This window comes from Fopius arisanus, unplaced genomic scaffold, assembly GCF_000806365.1.
Source record: "Fopius arisanus strain USDA-PBARC FA_bdor unplaced genomic scaffold, ASM80636v1 scaffold00103, whole genome shotgun sequence".
Lineage (NCBI taxonomy): Eukaryota > Metazoa > Arthropoda > Insecta > Hymenoptera > Braconidae > Fopius > Fopius arisanus.
Window position 1 is genome coordinate 261,027 of NW_011887842.1, and position 13,551 is coordinate 274,577.

Here is a 13,551-nt window from a genome sequence, read left to right on the forward strand (position 1 = left end):
ATATAAAATTATAAAAAAAGCCTATAATATTTAATTTTTTTATGAACATTAATCTAATAATGCAGAGAATCAATTCCAAAGCGATTTGAGATTTCCATTGATTTTGTAATACGATCATTAATTTTTAATTATGAAATTCTTTGAAATTTAAATGAAACTGTAATATGAAATTTTTTAATGATGTGTTGATGCCGTATTTCATATTTATTCTGGATAATTTTCAATGCAAATGAAGGTTTCGACATCATTACCATACAGCTTCATTTCAACAGAGATTCTCAGAAATTCAGTTATAGGTTTGAAAAAAAAATTAATAGGACATTCACTACTTTGGAATCGCATCGGAAATGAGTAGTTCTGAAAGAATTCCTCAACCATTTCCACGGACAACGGGCTGTCCATAAAAAATTCATTAATAGATTTTTCCAAACTTCCTTTCCCTGAAACATCTGTAGATGGTTTTATACCCAATTCATTTTTCGGTACGATTGAATCAATGAAATAATTCTCTGATAACATTGAATACAAAAAAAAAGTATTTCTGTTTTAGATTTGAATGGTGTTACGAGTGCATGACTGGTAGGTTTTCTGTAGTTCAAAGTTCTTAAATTTCATTCCCTATAATTCCTTCATTTTTTTCCAGCAAATGTTCGCGTGGATATATCATATATCCGATTACGCCATCATAATTTCTGTTATCTTGCTTGATTTTTTTCCTGAAGTCATTTTTATTTTCCAATTCTACCAGACTTGGTCTTCAAGGTGTTTAATTCAAAATGGGTGAAAAATATGAATTTACATCCACCTATTCAGATCTGATTTTTAATTTTTTAAATTATGTCCCGCATTCCATTTAACCCGAGTCTTCCCTGTAACCCATTTTTTCGTTAATCTCTGAATTTTCCTAAAATTGATTTGTTATGATTTATGATTTGTTAACATACCCAAATGTGAGATTTGCTTGAATAATAGTTAATTGTAGTTTAGAAAAGGAAAGAGCTAAGACTCACCGATGACTCTGATTGTACGAACTCTTGACGAGTTTCATAGCGAAGAGAAATTGAATGGCGCACACCAGAAGACAGCAGAGATTGAGTGACAATGCCAAAGCACAAAGTCCCAGGGTTACTTCATAAACAATGGTATACTCCTCAGGGCTGATCAAACTGCTGGGTGTGACACTCAACGGTGACATCTTCAGCAGAAAAATATGCGACAACATAGCCAACAGCAACGAGACAAGACAGAGCAGTCCAAGAAATGTTAGCATCTCCTTGACACCATCCTCTGGATTCTTATTACTGAGACTTCCCTTTCCTTTGAGACAGAAAGACGTCCAGGAATTATCTAGCACCGGTACAACTTGGCCAGCACTTGTTCCGGAGATGGTTGCAATCTGCTGCAAAGGAACAGGTGGATGACCAGGAACAGGTGGAGAAGGTGTAGTTTGGCTGGGTAATCTCGATACCCTTGAAATATCAAGACCACCGTTCACCTGTGGCCTGTCCTGCAGGTGTGGAGCCATCACTCCATGACCAAGATGATGATGATGATGATAATGTGGCAATGAGTGATTTGTCGATGGATGAATGTCATTACCAACAACTGGACTCGCACTGTCTATCGAGTGCTTTGATGTTGATAGGGTTGATAGATTCAGTCCGTGAGAATGATTCAATCTTGAGATATTGTTGACACTCAGCTGACTGTGAGTCAGGGGGTGACGGTGGACTGATGGCTCTCGTATTTTCGTTAGTGGATGGAGGGAGTCGTATATACCAGATTGATCGTGACACCCACGGGGTAGACGTGTTGATCCTGTTGTTGGCTGACCTGTTGTGAAGTGCTGGTGATTGCTGGAGATGGTTTGGCTACCGTAATCATTTTGGTGAAGGTGGATGTTGTGGATGCTGTGGTTGTGAGGGTGATGGTGATTTCGAGAGCCATTCGAGGACGGCTGAACCGTCGGTATGTGCTTTAGCATCACTTGGGGCTTGACGAGGGATTTATCGATCTTTTCTTTTTTGCAAAATCTGGCAGAGTCACGTCTATGGGGGGGAGGGAGTCTCTCTTGAACCGTTCATTTTGGCATTTAATCGGTGGGAAAGGGGGCTGGGCATTCTGAATTTTCTTTAGATTCGTTGGTGAATTTGAACTCGTGTTCACTGGTTTTTTGGAGGGAAGATCGTTGGATGGGGATGATAACCCGAGTCTGGTCCCACGGGCTCATCTGCGGTTGTTTTCTTGTCCCTGTGGAGAGAAAATGACTTTTAGCTCATATGGTTTTGGGGAATTCGAGAGGCTTCGGGTAATTGAGAAATCGACATTGGGGAAACGAGTTTTCTGGGATGTGGTGAGTGATATTGAGAGTCATACGCTGGGAGGAGACATTAGTTAACAAAACGACCTGGGTATGAATTTCAGGAGAGTATCGGGATCGCTCTGGAGATGCATGTGGGTTCGGGTTGCCGGTTGCAGAGGTTCAGGTGCACGGGGTCTTGCAGGTTTTTATGAGACGCTTCATAAATATTGGCAAAGAAAAAAAGATCACTAGAAATTGGAAATGTCTTTCTTCCATGAAATCTCATGATCTCCGCATTTCAAAATTTTACATAAAAATTATAAAAATTATTATATATCAATTCATAAAAATTCGAATAACTGGGGAATTATCAATGTTGTTCTAAATAATTAGTTAACTGACTTAGTTAATTAATTAAGCATCAATTGTCGTAATCCTCATGAAAGATTTCATAAAATTCGGTAATTAGTAATTAATATTTCTAAAAAATTCAGATAATTAGCCGTAAATCTAAGATTGTAAAGAGCTGATGATTTTGAACTTTAAACTGAAACATTAATTTTCTAGCCGTGAGATTTTTCCGTAGATGAAAGACTCATTTCTCCGATGTTTCTCCAACGAAAATGTAATTAAAACCAGCATCAATATTTCAAGGGAAATAATGAATCTCTCCTTCATACTTCTTCATCACAGGTTGAGATTGTATGATACGATAGTAGAAACCTGGCGATACCGATCCCCTCGACCACAGGAATGTGCACGATCACAGATGTGAGTGTAAATGCGATATGGAAAAAGGGTTAGCTTGAAAAATCGGTGGATTGGAATCGAGGTGATTTTAGGCTCTAGCCGTAGTCCATTGGTTCGTGCATGAGGAAATCACGGAACATTCTTGACCCCATTACTCAGTGACATGCTATTTTATTTGTTACTCTTGGAAGCTGTACAGGAAGTTTATTTTTGATGAGTGTTGACCATGTTGACGCGTCTCGAGCCACCATTTGTGCTTCTGAACCTCATCTCCCCCATTAATCACTCCAATTAATTAATTATCAATTAATTATTAATTACTTATTAATTAATAAACAGTTCTTCAATAAAAATAATTAATCATTAATTGATTTTCCGAATTAAATCTTCCCGCATCATGACTAAAATTCTTTAGTTGACAAAAATCATTATTCCGCCTATTCTACGCCTTGATATTATATTTATTATTAATATAAATATAACACAAACAAATTATATATCGCCATAAATATATTTTCATAGGTCCATGCGGTTTTTACCTATTACATGAGGAAATACAGACATTGAACAAAATTCGTTCGTTGATAAATTCTATTGAATTTTTGAGAGATAATTTTGTTTATTGATGTTTTTATTTATACGATTAATTATGTCGACGGGTTTTTAACTGGAAGAGTCCAGTAGAATGCGTAGAGAATTCGGGGTGAAGAATTTCTGTAGTGTATCAATAGAATTAATTGTAGTGAAGAGCAATCATTTTTTTATGCGGCATTTTCTCGTGGGGATTTGTGTAAATAAATGATCAGGAAAGATCCCAGATTAATCAATAGAATTCTTAGGGAGCTCTATTTCATTGAACACTTGAGGTTTCTATTTTGCGTCTTTTGAGAAAAGATGAATGAATTAGATCCATAGAAATAATGAATCATTCTTTTCATTCTCAATTCCTTTGGAAAAAACTCGTCACCTCTCACGAACAACTCCATTCATTCGATTAAAATAAATGATTCATTGCTCCAAACCTCCACTCAGTCCAATGGGCTGTAGAATATTTTTCTCGTCCCCAAATCCTCTCATTCATTGGACAAACCAAAAGACATAAATCTACGGTAATCATAAAATTTATATTTCAACGTTGAAAAATATATTTAATAATTCATTAAAAATAGAAAACCGAGGTAAGCAAGGAATTTCACTTCGAGTATCTCCTCTGCAGCTGGAAAATTCCACGCAAAAGCATTTCATTCTAATTCCATTTTCGCTGAGATCTGCATTTTTTTGTTAATTCTATCCGCGTAATAATGAATAGAAAAATATTTAATACTAATTATTCTGGTTATGTTCCTCACGAAATCGAAATTTGCCAAATAATTAATTCCGATTTATCGATCTTTCATAATCAGTTGAAAATAATTGAATACAAATTATTCTGATAATATTTTTTGCTAATCTAGTTATCCCCAAGTATTTTACTCCAGAGTTTTTTCCGATGGAATTTATAAAAAAATTGAGAATGCAAAATTCAAGAACATTTGGAATTTATTTAAAAGAAAGTCCCAGAGTAATTATTTTATTCAGAAAATATTCACAGAGGAAGTTCTCCCCTTGCAAAGGAAGATCTTTCAGTATTTCATTTCATAGTCATTTGCGATCATCTTGCAAATTTCCTCGTAAAATGATAACAAAAGATTATCACCGTTAGAAAATTTCTATTAAATTTGTATTAACCATATATTATTATTATTATTATTATTATTATATTATTATTATTATTATTATTATATTCTGCTGCAGTTTTCAATTGAAAATTTTAAATAGAAAAAATCTATAGAATTCGGTTTTGCGGTATAATTAATCATATTTTTCCTTTTCTCACCAAAATATCAACCAAAAATATTTGGAAATATGTTCTAAAAATATTTTTCGGGACTACAATTCGACCAATCGCGATGCAATAATAGAGGGGTGGGGTGAGGTGCTCATTTATTTAAAATTATTATTCATAACCAATCAAAAATCGTCAATTCAAATACTAAATATAAAATTGAGCAAAAATTAAGTTCCGATCTAAAAATATTTCAATCAAATCAATTAATATACTCGAATTCCATTGATTTTTTTTTCGCTAAAAATCGCAATAAAATGAACGAAAAATTGATAGAAGATGCAATAAAAGAAAATGGATTTTCAGATTTCCTTAATGTCAATTTATAATTTAATCTTGAAATAATTTTTTCCCACGTGTTTCGAATCCGGAATTTTCCCCATTAACACTCCCAGCCCCTAAATACCGGAAAGTTCCATGAAATCTCTAGTCCGAAATTTCCTAAGCTAGGAAATAACAGGGAAAATTCGAAAAATGTTCCCTGACTGTTCCCCAGCAATTAAAAAAAAAAAGATGGAAAGGGAGAGCGCTGGACCAAAGTGGGGGGTTCCCAACGTATTTATCGATTGATGTCCCTAAAAAGTGCCCTTCCGGCCCTGGATAACCAGAGAGAGAGAGAGCAAAACCCGAATAACTTCAAAAGCAAGTGGGAAGGAGGTGAAAAATAAAATAAAACACGAGGAAGAGGGGAGTGTGCGCTAACTCACCTCGTGCCACATTCCGCTGGTTTCCAACGTATGCAGAGATGAGAAACAGAAAACCGTAGGAGGCGACGCCTCAATATCAAAATACTTCCGCACCTCAGAAAAAAAATAATTAAACAAAATAAAAAGTCACATACACCATCAAAAATTTTCACAACTCGAGAATCACTGGAGCTCACAATTCCCGCCGATCTCCACAATCACTCTCACAATTTTCAAATTGAAAATCCGCAAAAAATCACTTGATCCCTCCAAAAGGGGGCGATTAATTTTACCGCTCAAGTTTAATTCTCAGTCGATAACTCAAACTCACAAAACTCACAAAACTCACACACCTCAAATTCCTGATATAATCCGTTGCACAACGAGGTCTGGAGTCTGGTATGTAAGTAATTGCATAATTATAGGATTATTCTGCGTTTCAGAATCAATTACGCAGATTAAATCACTCGATAACTCGAGGGAAATTGAGGAAATTGGGGAAATCTCAAGCAGCTCACAAAACTCACAACTGCTCAAGGCAAAAAAAATTGCACTCTACTATTAAAAAATCACTTTAAATTAATAAATTTGTTGCAGTATTGATGAGAATATTGATCTGCAGATCATGGAATGATCGATAAACATCTGGAGGAGGTAATGCGCGCGTTGCAACGGTACGTGAGGGAAATGATAAACACATTAGATGAATTTAAAATAGTTTGGAATCGCCAATAAAAGGAGGAACGACAGCCGCTGAAGATCTTGCAACGGTCACGGGACGTGTGCGATCACCAGGCAATCCCCTACCCTCGGTGCGACTGGTTTGGTTTCGTCTTGTGGTGGGATAAAAGTGTTTTATCCCCACCTTTTCGAGCAGCTCGGCCCACGTTTATGTACCTATTTTACCTTCTTCGTTGTACCCTCTTACAACCGGCGAGTACTGTATCAAACGGTATTTCCCTCGAATAACTCCGTCCACCGGAGTTTTCATCCTCATCACAGAAATTCAATCATTCCACTCTTTTTCAGGAAGGGCCAAGTATTTTCTAGGATTGGTCATAAGCAGTTCAGCGATCATCACTGCAACATTTTTTTTTTAATATCCGAGGAATTCGTTGATAATATTAAACTAGACGCAAAAATCGCGGAATAATATATCTTCAGTGGATAAATACTTCCTGAATGTTTTATTCTTCCTGTCATCATTAGCATTGAATAATCGAGTTGTAAAACCAAGGAAATATTTATAACAACAACGAAGAAAATTCCATTCTAAATTACTTTTTTACTTTTGAATAAAAATCGAATGTGATATTTTTCGGTGATCAGCGGTGAAAATTGATTACAAGTTTTTCTAGAAATCGTGCTTTCTCTTGAAGAGGTCAATTATTTACCGAATTCAGTCTGATTAATTTAAGAAATATAACAAGTCGCGCACTAATAATTTGATGGATTCTGAGGGGATCAATTAATTTCTTATCGAGAATGAAATCAAATGGATTTCTTTGCCTTGGAGATATTTGCAATGTAAAATATACATGCATTTTAGAGACTCATTGAGTTTTAGTACATTGTTAATGCAGCAATGAAAGGGTTTTTTCTGATTGTTGGACGTGTGTGTTCAGGCGAATGGTCTGGAGACTCTGTTTGCTCAGCAAATGGCCAGGCAATGTTGAACTGGTCCTCGAATTGCTGACAAAAATAGATGTGAGAGGTTCTTGTGATGCGACGAATTGTCCAAGAGGACAATATCTACAACATGAGATTCCGGTCAATTAAAGTGATCAATTTACCCATCATATCACATGTACAGATAAATTTATCAAATATAAATATTTGATAAAGAAAAAAAAAAGCACATACCAATCCTCGACTCTGCACAATTTACTACACTAATTTTTTTCTTTAAAAAAACTCAGCAAATGTTTGTATGCAATATTTTTATCATATCTGAAATGTTAAAGACGTGTAGTTTTATTCAAAGCTGAGTAATCCTCGACTATCGGAATTATGTACCAAACAAATTGAAGCACTTATTCTTATCTCGAATGCATGACAATTCTCTTTGTATGAGAACGGATAAAGAGTTATATTTTGGGTCGAGGTGACGGGAACGACGATAACTGGTGGAGAAGATCTGGAGCGTGAAGCGATTGTTATCTGTGAATACCTAAAGATGCACAATATTCCATGGGGCTTTTTCGTTTTTTATGAAGAGTTGTGACAATTCGTTTAGTGGTCAACGACTTGGCCGCATTTTCAGGGGCTTCTATCGATTTTTATTGTGAAAGGCATCGAATGGGATTCCCTCCATCCTCTTCTTCTATTTCCATTTGTCACTCTGATTTTCACAAGAATTTAAAAGCTTCCGGTGACTGGTGTCGAAGAAATATTCTTTCATCTTGAAAATTCACGGAATGTCTTATTTACTATTTTTACAAATTTTTGTTTTTATCGTAATATTTTTTTACGACTGAAAAAAGGGGAAATGTGTCATCAGGTCAATCTACTAAATACTTCTAATCCTCCAGAGATGAGAAAACAGCTGCACGTGTTAATGTTTGGTACTCAGTGTCATAGTGATCTAGACCCCATAAATTTAATTCCCCTCTTTACCCAAAATTTCAAATGACGCAATATTCTATTTTAAAATCGGGGATCAACAACTTTCTAGTACGGAAATATTTATTACATAAATTCAAACCCACTTTTATCATATTTTTCTATAATGTAAGGTTTATTTACACATAGTATTTGGCTATAAAAATTCAAGTGACTGAATTTTGCCAGCGGAATTTCAAAATGTTGATTTTTTTTTTCTTTCAACATGAGTTAATGCAGTGGAAAAAATTGAATTCGGCGTGACGAGTAAACTTGGGAAAACATGAAATTATTTCAGTTATGAGTGATCTTTCAAGAAAATATTTTTCCATTTTCCCTTGGAACTACTCGTTGAGATAAATCTGCAATTCCCAATAATAATAAATTTCACTTGTTACATACGCCGCAATCAATGAATTTTCATGCATTTCCATTTCCGTTATTTGTTGTCATGTTCCACATATAGATATCTATTAATATACTTCAAGGAATATAAACCAACAGTTTCGCCGAAAAATGTCAATCAATTATTCTCTGCAAAATAAATCTTCTATATATTTTTTATCGTCTCGAAAATAATAATTCAATTGTTAATCAAGCAACACTCAATCCATCACTTGAAACGGAAACAAACTATGGAATTTTATCAAACGGAATGGATTTAAGTATTTCTATAAATTTTTATTCTTGTGATATATTGTTTTTCATCATCATTTTTATTCACTTTTTATCGTGTATATAAACAGTTATATACACACACCCAACACATACATACTGGTATATATGTGCATTATGAATCGTTCACTCTCAATCTGTTTTTGATCTGACAATGCTTACCACAAACTATCGAAAATGGGCGCATAAATACAATTCGAATATTATTTTTATTTTTTTTATTTTCGTTTAATTTTTTTCTAAATTACGTCCACCAAAAATATTAAAAATCAAAATCCTTTAGCCGAAGATATTTTACAGTTCTCATTATTACCGGATTTTATTACTAGTCTTTCTTTTCGTTCCAATTTATTGTTTAGTAAACAATGATTTCATATGATTCCGAGCAATCTCTGCTACTTTTCCCTCGTCTTTGTAATTAATCTTCATCATTAATCAATTCACTTCTACAGACGCTCAATGAATATTCACTTCGATTTCCCTACGCATTTTTCTTCAAATAACGGGATACGAGAACATAATATTTTGACATGAAAAATTCCAGAAAGAAAATGAAAACACACGCGAAATTGTTTATGAATTTTTGTGACCACTTTTGCAATAACCTGTGAAGGGAAAAACTAAAATGGGGTAAATTTATAGTTTCAAATGCTGTGAGACGGCAATTATACTACGAGTGCGGCAGGTCGAACAAAAATGGGAGAAAACTTGAAAAAAAATCAGTGTATCTAGAATTCACATGTAAAGTGGTGAATTTCGACAAGTCGAAAATTAAATCGTTGAATAATTCAAAAACAATTGGATCAATCGAAAAACCCCAGAGGAATCGTCCATTAAAAAATTCAGGCCCTAATGGAAAGATTTTACATTTTTCTCTAAACCCAATACTAGATGTTCGTGAAATAATATCGCGGGTTTAACAGAAAAAGTCAGCCTTTTACAGAATTTTTTAAAAAACTCCTTCACCATTCTCTCCACCTCTTTGAATTAATCCCCAGATAATTCATGAAAACAAAACCGTCAATTTTTCATCTCCGTTCACCACTTCCGTCTTTCCTTGAATTTAGCACATGCCCAATCAATCCAGATCATTTCCCCTCTTCTCCGCCCTCACGATTGTCTCACATTCTCAGTCACTCCACCAAACCCAATAGACCTCAATCGAAAGAAAAAAAAATAATAAAAAAAAATTGAATCAACGAGAGCCATTCAACGAGAAAAAACTTCACCGAAATAAGGAAATCCTGTCCCAACAATACGCTTATCATGAGATCTCTCCCACTCAGGGGAATTAAAAAAAAAACTTATCGAAAATCACCACACCCCCCTGCCCCTCTCTCAACCATTAAATCTTCGATAAATAATTTATTTCCCTCAAGTTTTCATCGACAAAAAAATCTCATGCCAATCACTCCGGAATTCACGTACGACAAAATTCAATGGAGATAACGAAATTTGTTTCAACGCCGTTTTATTTTTTGTAGCTCTCAGTTCTAGCTATAAAATAGGAATAGCCTTGATAAAAATTTCGTATCACCCTCAATTTAAGAGATATTCCGAAAAAACCAATGAAATTACCTCCCTTTGCTATTTCACTCTAGATTTCCTCCGAGGTTTCTCATACGAATTATTTGTTATTGCTCAAATTTCCGTGACTCTTCAGCTGATCCTGATTGAATTAATCCAGAAAACAATAATCATCAACGGTCTCAGCCCTCACCAATAAATCACCTCCATCGACCAATAGACGCCCCTTACAGTATGAAATAAACACGGTTAGCTCATAGAAACTTGTCCATTAGCGAGTAGTCTCTCAACCGCAGCATTAATATCCCCAAATGTAGCAATGAGCGCTTGTAGATTAGCATCACGATTGAGAAAACCCATGGCAGTCAGCTGCTCTAGCTGTGCCCTGTAACGTTCCTCAGGTGGAGGGACAGCACCATCACCCTCACCACCCTGATTCAGAGCCATTGACGACACCATTCTAGCCATAAATTGAGAGAAGAGATCATTTGAATCTCTAGCTGGCTCTGCTGTGTCTAATGCATTTGTAGTTCCTGTGGCACTGCTATCAGTTCCCGTTGATGGGGATGTTGGTGAAGCTGTTGCACCAGATGTGGGTATTGTGGGGACTGATTGGAGGCCCATAGTGTCAACGAATTCAGGAGCTACTGTGCGAAGCTGCTCCATTCCCTGTTGTATCTGCATTATCGCTGCTAAAGCGTTTGGATTTGTCACAACACTTTGGATTTGAGGATTCTGCATCTGTTGGATGAAAGCCGGTAGCATTGACCTCATTTGCTCTTGCATCTGGGGATTGGATCTGAAGAATGGATTAGAAGCTAAGACTCCTTCGGCTATTGCTGGATCATCGGCCATTGCCTCTAAGATTGATCTCGTGTAGGGGGCCACCAGCATATTTCGCATCAGCTGGGGATTTTCCATCATCTGAGCAGCGAGACTCTGCATCCCTGGAGAGTCGAGGAGACCTCGACCGGGCCCCCCAAGGCCTCCAAGACCACCTAGGCCTCCCAGTCCCCCCAGACCTCCAGGAGCAGCTCTTGGGGCACCGCCTGGTGATGGCGAGTCTGTGTTGGGATTCCAAGGATTGGGCAAGGGATCACGATTCTCCTGGCCTTGCTGAGGATTTGTGGCAGCTTCTGAGGTGTTCTCGATTAATGCTGCGAAGGGATTGCGCTCGCTGTTGACTGCTGCCAACATTGGCTCCTGAATGTCCCGATACATCCGGCGAAGGGCACTGTGTCCTCCAGGAATCGATTCTAAATTGGAGAGTGCTCGATCGTGGGAGCGCATCAGTTCTTGAAGCATTGACGGATTTCGTGCCAGTTCCATCGTTTGTCTGAAAGAGACACAGATAATTTATCTAAGGATGATAAGATTTGAGAAATCTTTTTTTTCAGTCTCGAGAAAAATTCCATATTTTGTTAAATTAAATATTACATTTTATTTGTTTAGGAGGACGATTCAACTGTTGGATAATTGAATAATTGATTACCTCAGTAATTCTGGATTATTTAACATGTGACTGATTTCCGGATTACGTTGCATGAGCTCCTGCATTTGTGGATTTGCCGAGACGAGCATGCGAACATTTTCTGGATTATTCATGAGGCTTTGTACCAGTGGATTATCGAAAACTTGACGCATTGTTTCGGGATTTGAGAGTAATTCTCGTTGCATGCGCTGCTGGAGATCAACGAAATTGGCTGAACCCAGACCAAGATTTTCTAAGCCAGCTAGGCCCCCTAAATTCCCTAGACCAAATGGACTAGCACCTACATCAGCTGTCAACAGAAAAAATATCGATTTATTCATATTGGAAGACGAAAAAATTCACGAATAAATTAGTGAAGTGCAAAGAATATTCCAATTCATGTACGTCATTGAAGAACCACAAAAACTTCTCTTTTTTTATGCAAATGAAGTTTTCATAGAAGTTTTGATTATTCAAGACTTGTAATATCATTGAATTCGAATTAATAAATAAAAACTAATTGATAAGACTAACGAGCAATAGATCAATTTTCGATGGTGAAAAATCATTCAATTTCCGATCAAGTAGAATCTTTTTTTTGTTTTTTTTTTGTTTTTTTCAAATTCAAGTGATTAATTTATCCCTGAATCATAACTACGCCCTCTCCTCTGAAAATATTTATTTCGATTTCTAGAATCGCCAAGAGTTATTCAACGGATATCTCTAAAGCTCGTGGATTTTTTTAAATTGATCATAAAATTGCTCATAAAAGAGACTTGAACATTGGTCCCTTTCCAAAGACAGCAATCTTCCACCCGTGTCTCTCTCAATCCCCCAATTTCCCAATTTCTACTGACCTGCAGGCCTCGGAGGCGGTTGCTGGGATGCCCCCTGGTTATTCGGCTGCTGTGATCTCAATGCTTTAATAACCAAATGAACTGTTAATCCATCCTTAACATTGTGTGTCCCCAGGGTTTCATGGTCCTTCATAATTTTCCCCGCGAAAATGAGGCACAACTGTTCCGGCTGAGCATTGAACTTCTTCGACACCTCCTCCTTGAACTGTTTTCCGGGACAAAATAAAAAATTAAATGATTCAATTACCAAACAATTGCATGAAATGACGAAATTGATTTCAATGTTGTTCCAGTGCTTAACCAACGTGACAGCACCCCAACCCGAAATCCATCGTCGACCTCCATTTTATCGTCAACATTTGATAACAAATATTCTGGATACTTACGTCCTTGATGGAGGCATTTTCCTCGATCTCGATTGTCTGTTTCTCCCTCGGTGTTTTGATAAAAATCGTTATTTTCTGCGGACTGTCCTGTCCCTCTGCCATCTTGTACCGCCTGATGACTCGTTACTTTCGACTCCCCCTGCACTTCACTTCTCTGATTTCCTTTTTTCAATCTTTTTATTGGTCGTATGTATTACATACACCAAACGGCGCCTCGGCGGCGAGCTTCAAAAACCTATGTAAATGGATTTTATTCTACGTTTTATTATTTGGTTGATGGCTATCCCCGGATTGGGGTGGACCGAGGCTCTCAGGAGGCACGAAGATTTCTGAATTGTTTGTCACTTATTCTGTCACCTCGGTTTTTTTTTTTAATTGTTGTTTTGTTTTTCTTTGTTTTTTTTTTCTCCG

The 13,551-nt window shown here is 36.6% G+C and overlaps 2 protein-coding genes across 2 annotated transcripts in view; both read right to left on the minus strand.

The window, feature by feature from the left end:
* The window catches only part of LOC105271156 (uncharacterized), a 9,784-nt gene extending 3,556 nt beyond the window's left edge, over positions 1–6,228 (minus strand). The window contains exons 1-2 of the mRNA XM_011312528.1: positions 5,645–6,228; positions 1,011–2,250 (exon numbers count right to left, since the gene is read on the minus strand). Coding sequence (XP_011310830.1) covers positions 1,011–1,984 — 974 coding nt within the window. The 5' untranslated portion in view covers positions 1,985–2,250; positions 5,645–6,228. The remainder of the gene's footprint in view (positions 1–1,010; positions 2,251–5,644) is intronic.
* A 2,693-nt stretch (positions 6,229–8,921) lies between these two features.
* Ubqn (ubiquilin) lies at positions 8,922–13,379 on the minus strand. Its single transcript, XM_011312529.1, has 4 exons — positions 13,141–13,379; positions 12,755–12,959; positions 11,919–12,207; positions 8,922–11,762 (listed from the first exon to the last, which is right to left on the minus strand). Exons 1-4 carry the CDS (start codon positions 13,240–13,242, stop codon positions 10,676–10,678), a joined length of 1,683 nt encoding a protein of 560 aa, XP_011310831.1. The 5' UTR covers positions 13,243–13,379; the 3' UTR covers positions 8,922–10,675.
* Positions 13,380–13,551: the final 172 nt, after the last annotated feature.

What these genes read in the sequence shown, in the direction of transcription:
- Ubqn (XM_011312529.1), bottom strand. Translation starts at nt 13,242, where the DNA reads ATGGCAGAGGGACAGGACAGTCCGCAGAAAATAACGATTTTTATCAAA. An exon ending in AAAATGCCTCCATCAAGGAC is followed by an intron (nt 12,960 to 13,140) that starts GTAAGTATCCAG and finishes CCCGGAAAACAG; the next exon opens with TTCAAGGAGGAGGTGTCGAA. An exon ending in ACCGCCTCCGAGGCCTGCAG is followed by an intron (nt 12,208 to 12,754) that starts GTCAGTAGAAAT and finishes TTCTGTTGACAG; the next exon opens with CTGATGTAGGTGCTAGTCCA.